Source organism: Astatotilapia calliptera, chromosome 3 (genome assembly GCF_964374335.1).
Source record: "Astatotilapia calliptera chromosome 3, fAstCal68.1, whole genome shotgun sequence".
Taxonomy (NCBI): Eukaryota; Metazoa; Chordata; class Actinopteri; order Cichliformes; family Cichlidae; genus Astatotilapia; species Astatotilapia calliptera.
In genome coordinates, this window is record NC_137424.1 from 71,911,892 (window position 1) to 71,927,415 (window position 15,524).

The window sequence follows — 15,524 nt, forward strand, 5'->3', positions numbered from 1 at the left end:
GACGAAGGGGCCACAAGACTTTCCTCAATCCCAACCCATGATGGCTTATCAGTAGAGGAATTATGTATCTTAACTAACTGAGAGAGGGAGAAAGCATAATGATACCAGACCATCTTAGACAATGCCAACCCACCACTCTCTTTAGCAGCATATAATTTAGACCGATTGAACAATGGCTTTTTACCTGCCCACACAAAACCCTCTACACATGTATTATAAAGCTTTAGCAAATTATGTGGGACTGCTATCGGTAACATGTGAAGAAAGTACTGAAGTTTAGGGGCAATAATCATCTTCACCAAATTAATTCTGCCCAAAAGGGACAGATTTATTTTAACCCAATTCTGCAACAGCGAACGGATGTTTTGAATCACTGGGGAAATATTTACTTTCATTATGTTGTCTAAACCAGGGGTCAATTTAATCCCCAAATAAGTCAGACCCTCGGGCATCCACTTGAAATGCCATGAACTCCTCATAACAGGCGGACACAATTTAGAAATAGGCATAGCTTCAGACTTAGACCAATTTATAGTGTATCCAGAGATTACAGAGAAAGAATCAATAATTGAGGAAATTGCAGGAACGGCCTGTTCTGGGTTAGTTGAAATCAGTAAAATATCATCTGCATACAAAAAAGTTTTATGTTCTTCTTGACCCAAATCCACCCCTCTAATTTTCTTACATTCACGTAAAGCTATGGCTAAAGGCTCCAAAAACAGAGCAAAAATGAGAGGTGATAAGGGTGAACCTTGTCTAGTACCCCGACTTAACGAAAATGAGGGTGACATTATCCCATTGGTAATAACTGTAGCCATTGGATCTGTGTATACCACCTGAATCCACTGCCTAAAAAAGGGACCGAAACCAAATCTCTTCAAGGTATGAAACAGAAAAGGATACTCAACTTTATCAAAAGCTTTCTCTGCGTCCAAAGAGAAGGCAACGACAGGGTCTAGCTTAGTCCTGCTCTTCCAGAGTATATGCAATAACCTACGTAGATTATCCGCAGAGCTTCTATTTTTCACAAAACCGACCTGATCCCTATGCACCAAATACGGAAGAACTTTTTCAAGCCTAAAAGCTAATATCTTAGAAATAATTTTTTCATCCACATTAATTAATGAAATTGGGCGATAATTCCCACAATGCTGTGGGTCTTTCCCTTTTTTATGTAATAACGTGATCACTGCCGATCGCATACTAAACGGTAGTCTCCCTCTTTGAAACGCATCTTGATATACCGACAGTAGTCTTGGAGCTAGTTCGTCCACAAACACCTTATAAAAATCTGATGGAAATCCATCATTACCTGGAGATTTACCCACTCTAAGGCTGCCGATTGCCTGCTTAACTTCAATTAATGTAATCTTACCTTCTAATATACTTCTTTGATCTTCCGACAGGCTGGGAATTTTAATAGAAGAGAAGAAATCTGACAGCCTCTGTTCCTCCACCAGTCCATTAGAGGTGTACAGCTCCTGATAATATTTAGTAAAAATATCATTTATTTCTTTTTTACTAGTAGTCAACTTATTATTATTACTAGGATCAAAAATAGATGGTATAAGGTTACTAGATTTTATCTGCTTAACCCTGTGTGCCAACATTTTACCTGTTCTCTCCCCTTGTTCAAAGTACTTCTGATTTAGACAAAACATTGCATATTCCACTTTTTTCTCCAATATGCTATTCATCTCAAATTTAAATTTAATTAATTTGTTCCATAAGTCCCTCTCTGGGAGCAACATATGTTGTTTTTCAAGCTCCTTGATATCCTGTTCCAACTTCATCAGCTTATCCCTCTCAGCTTTTTTAATCAAGGAGCAATATTGAATAAGGCGCCCCCTCAAATAGGCCTTAAAAGCATCCCAGGTCATTCCAACGTCGTCAATAGAGCCCTCATTGTACAACCAAAACTCCTTTATCATTTCCCTTATACATTCACAATGACCCTTATTCTTCAGTATTGAGTTATTCAAGCGCCACCTAGGTGACGGTTTAATATTATCAGTGTCAGTAAGAACAAGGTCAATGGGAGCATGATCCGATATAGCAATGTTACCAATAGAGGACCCAATAGTTTGACTTGCCAAAGAACGGGACACCAAAAAGTAATCTATCCTGGAGTAGGTTGAGTGAGGATGCGAAAAAAAGGTATAATCTCTTTCTTGAGGATGAAGAAGTCTCCATATATCTACTAGACTCAGTTCCTCTGACATCACGTCCACCGCAGCGTTTGTTGGGTCCTTGCTTAGTCCAGTACAAGAAGATTTATCCAATAAGACATCCCTGACCCGGTTAAAATCTCCCCCAATTACAATGTGTGTGTTACCTATAGTCCGCACCATGTTACAGACTTCATGAAAAAATTGTGGCTGAGGAGAATTAGGAGCATATATATTGACCAATGTCATTTTCCGCCCCTGTAAACATGCATCCAAAACCACCCATCTACCCTCCTGATCTGTATAATGCTTAAAGACCTGAAAATCCAAGTTTCTTCTAATCAATATGACCACCCCTCTTTTTCTAGCCGAAAATGCACTAAAATAAACTTGCGCCACCCAGTCTCTTTTAAGCTTTAATGATTCGGCCTCGTCAAGATGGGTCTCCTGAATCAGGGCTATATCAGTCTTTTTCTGTTTCAGATATGTGAGGATTTTCTTCCTTTTAATAACATTATGACAACCCGCTATATTCCACGACACAATTTTACATAACTCCATAACACCATGTGAGCCGAATTATTATACAAATTTATCCAGAGGAATATCCCATTTACCCATATAACAACTCTTAGAGCCAGTAACATGAGACAACCCAATGATCCAAAAATTAGGTCTATACAGGACAGTTGGTACCATACCATCAAAACCAACAACAAAACCAAACACGAGAAAAAAAAAAAAAACAAACAAAAAAACATGAAAACATAAAAAATCGCAGGTCCGTGGCACTCAAAAAAAAATTCCCAGATGGTGTCCCTCCTTACGTCTCCCCCCCCCTCAGAAGTAAACCAACCCATAGCTTATCAAATCCTCTTAATCTACATCACCCGGAATGTTAACCAAATCCAGGCCGCTTAGAAATTGCTTAGCCTCAGCTGGGTTGGAAAACTGATGATACTGGTTATCCACTGAAAAAGTCATAACAGCCGGAAAACGAAGAGAATAGCCAATCTTGTACTGTTGCAACAAGCGGCGCACCTCATCAAACTTCCTGCGTTTTTCTTGTACCTCCTGAGCGTAATCCTGGAAAAAAAGAACTCTCATGCCTTTCCAAACGATCTGCCCCTTTTTTCTGGCAGCCGCCAGCACGGACATCTTGGCTTTATCCCGTAGGAAGCGAACAATAATGTGTCTCGGTCTGGAGTCCGCAGTGGGCTTCGGAAAAGCTGGCCCCACTCGATGGATTCTATCTATTTCGTAGTAATCTCCCATCTCAATGTCCAGAGCCTCAGACAGCAGATTCTTCACGTAATCCTCAATATTACTGCCTTCGGATCCTTCTCTAATACCCGATATTCTAATATTCTGGCGCCGTGAGGAACCCTCAAGCGCCGTTACTTTTTCCTGCAGCCGCTGGTTCTGTATCTTCAAGATCTTACATATTGAGCTGGCTTTAGCCTCTTCGTCCTCCAATCGAGAAATTCTTGTCTCTGTTTCATCCACTCTCACACCCAAACTGTTCACAGCTTCCTTGAGAGACTCGATACCACCTTTCACCGCCGTCATGTCTTGTGCTACCTGCTCAAGCAGAGATCTTATAGAAGTCAGCTCGGCCGCCACACCATCTTGGGAAGGACACCTGGCATCGACTCCATCAGGTGTCTCCGCCATAGTAGTTAGTGAAGTAGCCTGAGTGTTGTGTGTTTTTCCTCGCGGCATAATCGAATCGTTGCGTAAAACGTAATGATTCTTCTGACTCCTTCCACTGAATTTACCAGGGCAGATCCCAAATAAGACAAATAACCGGCTCTGACCTATTTTTAACGAGGTTTCGGGGGAAGAGGAGTGCGCGTCTCCAACTTAAGCTGCCATCTTGGGCGGGCGTACCACGTGACTCCCAAGGATCCACCAGAAATTATTACTAATTAATTACCGTTGAGCTCAAAGGTCCTATTAATAAACGGTTAACAAATGTGTATTTATGAAGACGATTTGTGAGACTGGTAAACTTACCTTTGTTCGTACGATGGTCTTTCGTTCTACACTGTGCATTTCAAGGTCCTGTACCCATCCGTTCATGAGTGTATGCACTCACTCTAAGAACCGTATAATTATAAATCTGAGCGTGGTGAAAGTTGGGCAGCACGTTAACGTCTTTTGTCTGTGTGCTCGTAAGGGTCTAACCCTTTCACTCGTTTGATTTTTTTTCTTGTATCTTTTCTTTAACTTTTCATCAAGTCTGTCTTTGTATGGACCGGCATTGTTCTCCTTCGTTTTGTACATACCTGTTTTGGAGGGCAAAGACAAAGCAAGAAGGTATTGGAACCGGAGAATGAACGTTTTGCGGTGCTGCAAATGCTTGCATTTGATGCATTGCTTGGATTGTTTTGCCACTAGTACCCGGCATGCAATGCTCAAAAGTCACGTCGTCTGTCAAACTCTATAACGTTGCTTCTACTGTGCTTGGCTGCTTGTGAACAGTAGGCTTATGCAATGGCGCCCTCTTGTGTCGCTCCACTTCACCGTCACTCTCTGCAGCTGCCGTCTTCTTAATGAGCTTCTCAACAGCACTGGCTAGGGCGAGTTTTCACTGTAGCTCAGAAATGCCAACACAGGCACGGGTTCTTCAAGACGGGCGCTTTGCGGCATTTATTGAATGTCATGAAAGCTACAAACATAGAATACAAAGGCTTTAAGTGCTTCAGTCTGTTAAAAGTAACACTTGTACTTTAACTCTTTAAAGCCGGTTTATTTCAAAAATAAAACTATGAAGACACTCAAAATAAATTTCCTGTGGTGGGAAACTATTTTATGCAACTTTTTTGTATTTACAGTTTTGAGGGATAAGCCTCTTTAATTTCTCTAACTAGAAATATATGTTAAAAAAACAATTATTTTTTTTGTAATTTATTGCACTTTTTTGCAATTTATGTAATTACTATGCACTTAATGCATACATATTATTAAAATTTGGGCTATAATGGTTGTATTGATGTATATCAACTTGAAATGCTCCCAAAAATGGCACTACAGCAGGTAAAAATATAATATAAGCTCTGGCGGACTTGGTTCTTTGGTAGGTCTTAAAGGGTTAACAAAAAAAAAAATCACCTATGGCCACCTTTCACTTCGGAGGTCCTAGAACAGTGGTTCTTAACCTGCGTTCGATCAAACCCTAGGGGGTCGGTGAGTCGGTCTCAGGGGTTCGGCAGAACCTCCGCTGTGACATACACGGCCCAGTAAAAAAAAAAAATGTATGTCTTGAATTCGAAAAAAATCGTATTGCGTATATGAAACTGGTGTGGTTCAGTACCTCCAAAAAGGTTAAGAACCACTGTCCTAGAAGAATTACTTTACAGTCTTGTGTATTCTAAATTAAAACATAAAATAATTAGAACACCATACATTACAAATTTTCACAATGTTGCAATACAATTGCAAGAAAATACCAGTTAGTAGAGACAAACCAGGCTTCTGTAGGATAGCTCACTGAACTAAGCGTGATTATTAAACGTGGGCCTCACAGCCTTTATGATCACGCCCAAACCTTGCGATAATAGCAGTGCAACAAAAAGATGTTCTTTGTGTCACGATAAACATGTCTCCTACATAAGATAGAATGCACCTACTGTACATAATATTGTCCAAAGAAATGTACAAGCAAGAACATTTTAACTGCTCGAACCAACTATTAACCTTCTTTATACATAAGCCATTTCCGTGACTCTTAGGCAGTGATATGTAGGGCAGTCAGTGGCTTTTTCCCTTTTAGATTGTTGTAGGCAACTGATTACTTTCTATCTGAGGTTTCACCTTGAAGCTTCATAGGTATTGTTGTCAATGAGGAGCGTAGTAATGTTTATTTGCTCTGTTTCTTTTTGTCAGGGATGTGTGTATATACTTTTTGTGTCCCAGCTGAGTAACAGGAGCAGAAGAGTATGGTGGAGCAGCGGAAGGACAATTTCAGCCATTTGGACTCAGCTCAGCCACTACAGAGGAAACAATGACTTCAACACAAAAGGTGAGAAAAATATCACAGTTACACTGTTATTGAAACAGTGTGCACAGCTGGTTGTGTATATATATATATGTGTGTATATATATGTGTGTGTATATATGTATGTATATATATATATATATATATGTATGTATATATATATATATATATATATATGGAGGAGCCCTGGATGGAAAAGATAATGCTGCTGTTAACGGGTTTTTAAAAACCAACCGCTGCTCCACTATACTCTTCTGCTCCTGTTACTCAACATTCACAATCAAAAACCACAGCAGTTACAAGAAAATACAAACATGATATTTTATCAGCACACATTGAAACAACAATATCATCAGTTAAACTCACAATTTTTTATGAGTAAAATATTTTCTCCGCTGATCAATATTTCTTCAATAATGTCATTTTCATTACAACTCCCATTGTAGCACATCATTGTAATGTGATACTATCACCACAAGGTTGTGGAAACACACCAACAATGTGTTTGTTGTCACATTAAATTCCACGAATCAGAATCAGAATCAGAATACTTTATTGATCCCTGGGGGAAATTATTTTTTGTTACAGTGCTCCATTTTAAACCAACATTAAGACAAGACAGACAATACGCTAACTAAGAATAGTACAATATATACATATATATACATACATACATACATAAGTCACTTATAAATAAATATTTGGAAAAGAAACATGTGTAGTTGTAGCAGCAAACAGTGTGTTAAGTGGATGCGTTGTACAGGGAGATGGCCACAGGCAGGAATGATTTCCTGTGTCGTTCAGTGGTGCTTTTCGGTAATCTCAGTCTCTCACTGAACGAGCTCCTGTGACTGACCAACATGTCATGGAGTGGGTGGGAGGTGTTATCCAACATTGTCTTTATCTTGGACAGCATCCGCCTCTCCGACACCACCTTGAGGGAGTCCAGCTCCATCCCCACAACATTGCTGGCCTTACGGATCAGTTTATTAAGTCTGTTGGCATCTGCGACCCTCAGCCTGCTCCCCCAGCATGCAACAGCATAGAGGATCGCACTGGCCACCACAGACTCATAGAAAATCCTCAGCATTTTCTGGCAGATGTTGAAGGACCTCAGTGGATGGAGGGAGGGAGTTCCAGTTTGTTCCATTACTGCATTTCACTCACTGCCTCTGTTTGTATCTCTGTCACTGCAGGACCAACATGAGGCGAAAAGTCAGCGCTCTCAGGAGGCCGACAAACCTCACAGAAGAAAAGGAGAGAAAACATACAGCTGTGATGAGTGTGGGAAGGATTTTACCCGGGCTGGAGAATTAAAAAGACACCAACTCTTCCATAGTGGAGTTAAAGCGTACAGCTGTGACTTGTGTGGCAAGTCTTTTACCCTGGCTCAAAGCTTAAAGACACACAAACTCATCCACAGTGGAGTGAAACCGTACAGCTGTGACTTGTGTGGAAAGTCTTTTACCCTGGCTCAAAACTTAAAAACACACCGACTCATCCACAGTGGAGTTAAAGCATATAGCTGTGACTTGTGTGGAAAGTCTTTTACTCTGGCTGGAGGTCTAAAAAAACACAAAGTCATCCACAGTGAAGTTAAACCTTACAGCTGTGACTTGTGTGGAAAGTCTTTTACTCAGGCTGGAGGTTTAAAAATACACCAACTCATCCACAGTGGAGTTAAACCTTACAGCTGTGAGTTGTGTGGAAAGTCTTTTACCCGGGCTGGATGCTTAAAAACACACAGACTCATCCACAGTGGAGTTAGACCGTACATTTGTGACTTGTGTGGAAAGTCTTTTACTCTGGCTCAAAACTTAAAAACACACCAACTCATCCACAGTGGAGTTAAAGCACACTACTGTCACTTGTGTGGAAAGTCTTTTAATCAAGCCCAAAACTTAAAAACACACCAACTCATCCACAGTGGAGTTAAACCTCACAGGTGTGACTTGTGTGGAAAGTCTTTTGCCCTGGCTGATAGCTTAAAAACACACCAACTCATCCACAGTGGAGTTAAAGCATTCAGCTGCAACTTGTGTGGAAAGTCTTTTACCCATCGTCAAGGCCTAAAATCACACCATATCATCCACAGTGGAGTTAAAGCACACAGCTGTGAGTTGTGTGGTAAGGCTTTTGCTCAAAATAGCGACTTACAGAGGCATCTAGTTACCCACTCTGGAATTAAGGCCTACAGCTGCGACTTTTGTGGAAAAAGGTTCAGTGAAAAAAAGTACCGAAATATTCACCTACGGATTCACACTGGAAATGATGTTTGCTGCTGTGATCAGTGTGGGAAACCATTTACAACAGATGCACAGTTACAACAACACATGTTTAGCCACACTGAGGAGAGACCTTACAAATGTGACCTGTGTGAGAAGACTTTTAAAGCTCCACATCACCTGAAAAAACACCAACAGATCCACACCAGAAATTAACTCTACAAGTGCAGTTACTGTGAGATATGTATTTATTTTTATCTTGTAATTGTAACCCGAGTGTTTGGAACAAGTCTGATCAGTAAACTTATGGAATTATACTGAATTAACTGTTTGGAAAAATGAAGAGGCATTTTCACCCAGTAAGCTGAGTGTTATAATGTAAACAGTGAAATGTAATTGGATATTGGCAGAGTTGACTTATACTGTCTTTGCATAGAAGCAGAATGATAAAGATGGATCCAGTTCTCAGCCCTGTCGTCACTGTGGTGGTGGGAAAGAGTTTCTCTGTGGCCTTTGTGGAAAAACCTCCAATCATCAACGGGACTTTAAACCACATCAACGTAGACACACTGGAGACAAAATGAACTACTGCAAAGAATGTGGGAGAGGCTTCCACACACCAAGTACATTAAAAATGCATGAACTCTTCCACAGCGGGGTCAAAAAGTACATCTGTGACCGGTGAGGGTTATCCTTCACCACTGCACGTGAGCTTAAAGAAAAAGCAATAAGTGAATCCACAAAGAAGAGACACCATACAACTGCAGACACTGTGACAAAAGCTTCTCACAATCAGGTCATTGTAACAAACATGAATGTACACACATGGAAGTGAACTTCAGCTGTGACCCCAAGCTGTACATTAACTGTTTCACTGTTACCAATGTGCATTCACTTCATTATCTGCTCTGTGCAAACATCAGCCTGATCATGCAGGACTGAAATCACTGGATCACAATGAATCTGAAGAGAGAGAAAGATCCTCTTCTGGTTTCAGGGTTGGACTTAAAAACCTTGATCGGGCTCTACAGAGTTTAGATGGAATCTCCTGTAAAGAGTGTCAGCTGATGTCACTCTTGGATCTGATGAGGTAGCTCTGATTTCTGGACCTGCAGTGAATAATCCTGAATGTTACATTTAGGAAGCTGCATGTATAGATAAGAATAAGAAGAACTTTATTTATCCAGAGGGAAATTCTTTTGTCATGTACATGCTCAAAGCAGCAGGAGAGACAGAGGAACAGATGAATAAGATATAAGATATACAATATATACAATAAGAATAGTAGTGTACAGTAATATACCGTAGGATAGTGCAAGACATAGTATCAGATAACTAACGAAGTAATATATATAACTATATCCTGGTGAATAAATAACTTAACTATCAGTGCAGGCGATTCTAGAAAGTGACAAAGTATTGTGCAATAGAATAAAGGGAGTAGCAGCGTATGATGGGGGGATGAAACAAATATTCAATAAGGTACTGTTGGGTAATATTACACGGTCTGAAAGGGAACAGAATAACATTGGTAATCGTCTCAGGAAAATTATCTACAGAGTGAGGAAGAGTTATACAGTCTTATTGCCACCGACACAAAGGATTTACTGTGGCGATCTCTGCATTTCGGGGCAATGAGGCTTTTGCTGTGTTTGCTCTGATGGTCCATCATGGGGGCGTGCATGGGGTGGGAGGGGTTGTCCATGATAGAAACAAGCTTTTTTAGCATTCTCCTTTCAGACACCACCTCCAGGTTCTCAAGTCTGACACCCAGGACAGAACTAGCCTTTCTAATCAGTTTGTTCAGCCTTTTGGCATCAGCTGTCTTCACCCCACTTCCCCAGCACACAGCTGCAAAGAACACGACGCTCTCCAACACCGAGTGATAGAACATGGTCAGCATATTCCTACCAACATTGAAGGATCTAAGTCGCCTCAGTAGGAAAAGCAGACTCTGCCCTTTTTTGAAGATAGCATTGGTGTTCTTGGTCCAGTCCAGTTTACAGTCCAAGTGTACCCCCAGTACCAGTAGTCCTCAACTATCTCCACATCAGCCCCACTGATGGTGACAGGGTTAGGAGGAGGAGCCTGCTTCCTAAAATCCATAATCAGTTCCTTTGTCTTTGTGATGTTAAGTTGTAGGTGGTTTAGCTCACACCACTCGACAAAGCTGTCGACCACACTCCTGTACTCCTCCTCCTGTCCATCCCAGAGCCCACAGTGGTAGAGTCATCTGAGAATTTCTGCAGATGACATGACTGAGACTTGTACCTGAAGTCAGATGTGTAGAGAGTGAAGAGGAAGGGGGATAGGACTGTCCCCTGCGGCGCCCCCGTGCTGCTCAAGATGTTATCTTAGCGGGAGCTCTTCAGTCGGACATGCTGTGGTCGACTTGTTAAATAGTCTGTAATCCAACCAACCACTGGGGCATCCACCTGCATTTCTGTGAGCTTATTCCCCAGCAGTGATGGTCTGATTGTGTTAAAAGCACTGGAGAATTCAAAGAACATGACCCTCACAGTGCTCCCAACAATGTCCAGGTGAGAATAAGCCTGGTCCAGCAGGTAGATGATGGCATCCTCCAAGCCATACGAGGTTGATAAGCAAACTGCAGGGGGTCCGGCCAAGGCTCCACCAGCAGACGCAGATGTTTCAGGATGAGTCTCTCCAGCGTCTTCATGACATGTGAGGTCAGAGCCACTGGCCTGTAGTCACCGAGGGTGGACGGGTTGATCTTTTTAGGGACAGGAACCAGGCAGGATGTCTTCCAGAGTGATGGGACTATGTGCATTTCCAGACTCATGTTGAAGATCCGTTGTAGAACTCCAGACAGCTGGCAAGCACAGCACCTGAGGGCCCTGGGACTGACACCATCAGGGCCAGCAGCTTTGCTGGAGTGGAGTCTGCCCAATTCTCTTTTGATGTCATCTGCTGAGAGGGACAGGGTGAGACAGTCTGAGGGGGCAGGAGAGGGGGGAGGCGAAAGGACAAGATGGGAATAGCTGGGTGTGGAGACAGGAGACGCAGGGCAGTCAAACCTATTGAAGTGCAGATTAAGGTTGTTATCACTTTTGACGTCCCCATCCATCCCAACACCTCTCTTTTGTCTCAGGTCCGTGATAGTCCGCATTCCATTCCACACCTCCCTGGTGTTGTTTTCCTGCAGTTTGTTTTCCAGCCTCCGTCTGTAGGACTCTTTACCCTCTGCAATCTTGGCTTTCAGCTCCTTCTGCACCAGTTTCAGCTGATCTCTGTCACCATTTCTGAAAGCTCTTTTTTTCTTGTTTAAGGTTGCTTTGATGTTTTTGGTAACCCAGGGTTTATTGTTGGGGAAGCACAGAATGGTTTTTTTTGGGGACCACAGTGTCCACACAGAAGTTGATATAATCTGTTACACAGCCTGTCAGATTGTCAATATTGTCCTGATTGGAATCACAAAGAACATCCCAGTCAGTTGACTCAAAGCATCCCTGCAGAGTCTCTTCCGACTCACATGGACAAGGGAGTCGAAAGAGACTTGTGACATTACCAATAAGTTTGATGTGTCACCTGGCCCTCTTCCTATTGAAAAAACAAAAGTTGTATCCAAGATGGCCAACTTCTAAATGGCCACCATGGTCACCACCCATCTTGAGGAGTTTGCCCCCTCACATATACTAATGTGCCACAAACAGGACTTTAATATCACCAACCATTCCCATGTTATTATGGTGTATCCATATAAATGGCCCACCCTGTATATCAAGTTTATGCTTTGTCCTTTGAGGGGTTTTAATTCTCTAAAATGTTATCCCTGTTACATTTTAATCTTTGTTTCCATAGGACACAGTAGTGTTTAGTAGTTGTACTTGTTACTGTATTATTAAAGTTATAGGAATGTCTTCTTCTTTCTTTTTTTATACAAAACTAATATTGTATCAAAATTACAGATATGGATATGGATATCAATTTCTTTTTTTTTTAAACTTTCTTAGTCTTTCCAAATTTTTTCTTCATTCATTTAACCTCGGTTAAATTTAAATCCTTCATTCATATTTAAGTTGTTGCTGTGATAATCCCTTCTCTTAAATCCTTTTCTCCCAAAACTGCAAATAATTTCACAGCAGTCTCTCTCAAAACTTCCAAAATGAACTAAATCTGTCAACCTGCTTTGAAACAACCCCTGCTATGACTTTATGTTCAGAAACAAGAGACGTAAGCTAAACTGGTTTTGGCCTGTACTTCCATGTAATACCAGTTTGTACCAGAAGATGGAGGTGTGAGTCAGTGTAACCTTTCTTTAATTAGGCAAAGAACACATTCTTATTCACAGTGGCAGCACAGAAATGTTGAAACAAAACAGCAGCACAATCTGGACCATTTTAAAGATCACAGGTGACTACTTTTAGTTCATTCAAATTCTATTAAACCTCTATTTTTGGCTCCTCCTTTAACTTTTGAGTATTTACTGTGTCCTTGAAGTCCACATCTTGTTTTGCAGCTGTTTTCTTGTTGATTTGAAGTTTGTATTATGAAATCCTGATAATGTTAAAGCGTTAGTTATATTTGATGAACTCTGTGTAAAGTTTATCTTATTAAACAGTTTGTTGTGAAAAATGAAGAAATGGTCTCACAACAAGTAGTGTGACCCATGATTTCAGATTCAAACTAATTTAACTGTTTTCAGTTAAATTAACTATCAGTGCTTTACATGTGGAGGTTTATCACAGGAGGAGACTGGGCTTTTGATTTTTTTTTTTTTTTTTTTTTGATTTTTCTCAAAAACATGCTGTGGGCATGAAGTTTTCAGACAGTGTGTTTAAGAGTTATTGTGGTTAACATCTCACACATTCCAATAAATCAGATGTTCCTGCATTGCAACAGTGGTTTGCAGATGTATTCTCCCTCCTCCCTGTCTGCAGGACTCTCATGGAGCACCACTTTGAAACGCGGCCTGGCGTGAAAGTATGTTTATGGCCCTACATGTTGCCTGAGCACAAGAGGTAAATTGTGCAAAAGCAATTGGCTGAAATGGAGAAAATGCTGTTGCCTTAGGAGGAAATGAGGATTTGTTCCTCAGTGTTTGGTCTCCTATGCCTATCTATTTGCCAGCTGATTGGTCCCAGCTGTTGAGAGGGGCTGGTTGTCCTTAAGGTGCTTCCAGGTAATTAAGAAGTGAGCGCATGGTTTTATACAGTACTGTGATGATCAATGTTCCCTGTAATTTTTCATGTGTTGAGCGAATGCACAAACTCCCTGAGGAATCCCTTGGACCACTGTGAGCAACAGCAGACATGTTCACACCAGTTTCGAATCCATCCAAGTTACATGGTTTATTAAAATAATCATATTACAGCATTTACAATTATGTTAGACTACTTTTAATTATCTGCTTTAGCCCACTTACAATGAAAATGAAAAAATAATCTTATTCATGACTTGTGTAATATGTTAATGCTATTGGAAGTAAAAATAACTTTAACTCCAATTTTAAAAGGACAGCTTTTTTTTTTTTTTTTTTTTTAAATAAAGCTCTGACCTGTATAATAACTCTGTGGTCTGGGAGAGAGTCCTGTAACTCTGTCTGCAAAATACAGTATGCAAAGACCAATGCTGGGCAATTAATTATATAGTTATATAAAGTTACTGAGTTTTGCAAAGAACAATGTTTTTGCAGCTGTTTACCTAAAAATGCAGCCAATACATTTTTTTAAACAAACTATTTAGAGAACAATCAGGTGTTCTGCATCAAATCTGATGCCACACAAATTATTTGTGCCACTCCAAAAGAAATCATTTCTGTCCACTATGAGATAAAGGAGGACATCAAAAGCCTGATACCTGGAGCACTGACAACAGGGGATGTATTACTCCTGTAACATTCAGCAGTTGCCTCGTTGTTCTGACACACACAACAAAACTATTGACTACACTACACACTAACTACACAAGATTTGCGCTAAATGTCGCAAATCTCTCACATCTCAAAACACAGCCCTCACTCCTAAAACTTCCTCCCGTTTCCTTTTTTTTTTTTTTATTTATGTTTTATTAGTTTTCTTATTTATACAACATGTACAACAAATTCAAACTATTCACCGTGGGGGGGAAAGCAAAGAAAAGCAAATCAACATCAAAAGAGACAAACAGACCAAACCAAACAAAACACAAAAACAAATAAACCAAGAAATACAATGACATTATACAAAATGTCCCATTTTGTACATATTTCAACCAATATTCTTCAAATGAGTCCGCCTGCCACTTTAGCCTAAAGGTTATTTTTCCAAAAATAGTATATATCACATCAATCCATTCATCTATAGTAGGAGTATCCTCTTTAAGACAAAGGCGAGTTATGGCCTTTTTGGAAGCTACCGACAGCACACTGAACAAATATTTATCCGGTTTGCATAGATCAAGAGTCTTTAGGTTGCCTAGGTACAATAATGCAAAATGAAATTGTATTTTCTTTTGGAAGATTGTTCCCATGACCTTGTGTATTTCCTTCAAAAATGGAACCACACGGGGACATTCCCAAAAAATGTGGAAATGATTTGCTGTTGCATGTCCACAACTCCTCCAGCATGTTGTATTCTGAGGATAATTGGATTTTTGAGCTGGGGTAATAAAATAACTAATTACATTCTTCCAAATGAATTCCCTCCACGAGGGGGAGCTTGTTACTGACCACTGCTGCCTACAGATCCCATCCCATTCCTCTCCTGTTAGGGATAGATTGCTCTCTGTTTCCCATCTGGCTTTAACATATCTTGTATCATGACCTCGTAGATTGATCAGTGAACAATATAATTTGGAAATAATTCTTTGATAGGGTCCATCTCTATATGCATTCTTGAATATATATACAGGGAGTGCAGAATTATTAGGCAAATTAGTATTTTGTCCACATCATCCTCTTCATGCATGTTGTCTTACTCCAAGCTGTATAGGCTCGAAAGCCTACTACCAATTAAGCATATTAGGTGATGTGCATCTCTGTAATGAGAAGGGGTGTGGTCTAATGACATCAACACCCTATATCAGGTGTGCATAATTATTAGGCAACTTCCTTTCAGTTGGCAAAATGGTTCAAAAATAGTGAGATATCTTGCAGAGGGATGCAGCAGTCTCAAAATTGCAAAGCTTCTG

The 15,524-nt window shown here is 40.5% G+C and overlaps 1 protein-coding gene across 2 annotated transcripts in view; it reads left to right on the top strand.

The window, feature by feature from the left end:
• LOC113010598 (uncharacterized) overlaps positions 1–13,253 on the top strand; it is a 29,513-nt gene extending 16,260 nt beyond the window's left edge. Inside the window, exons 2-3 of one of the 2 annotated variants that reach the window (XM_080299104.1) lie at positions 6,057–6,192; positions 7,365–13,253. In XM_080299104.1, the coding sequence (XP_080155230.1) occupies positions 6,175–6,192; positions 7,365–8,609 (1,263 nt within the window). In that variant the 5' untranslated portion in view covers positions 6,057–6,174 and the 3' untranslated portion in view covers positions 8,610–13,253. The remainder of the gene's footprint in view (positions 1–6,056; positions 6,193–7,364) is intronic. The other variant, XM_080299105.1, reaches the window with a different exon arrangement.
• Positions 13,254–15,524: the final 2,271 nt, after the last annotated feature.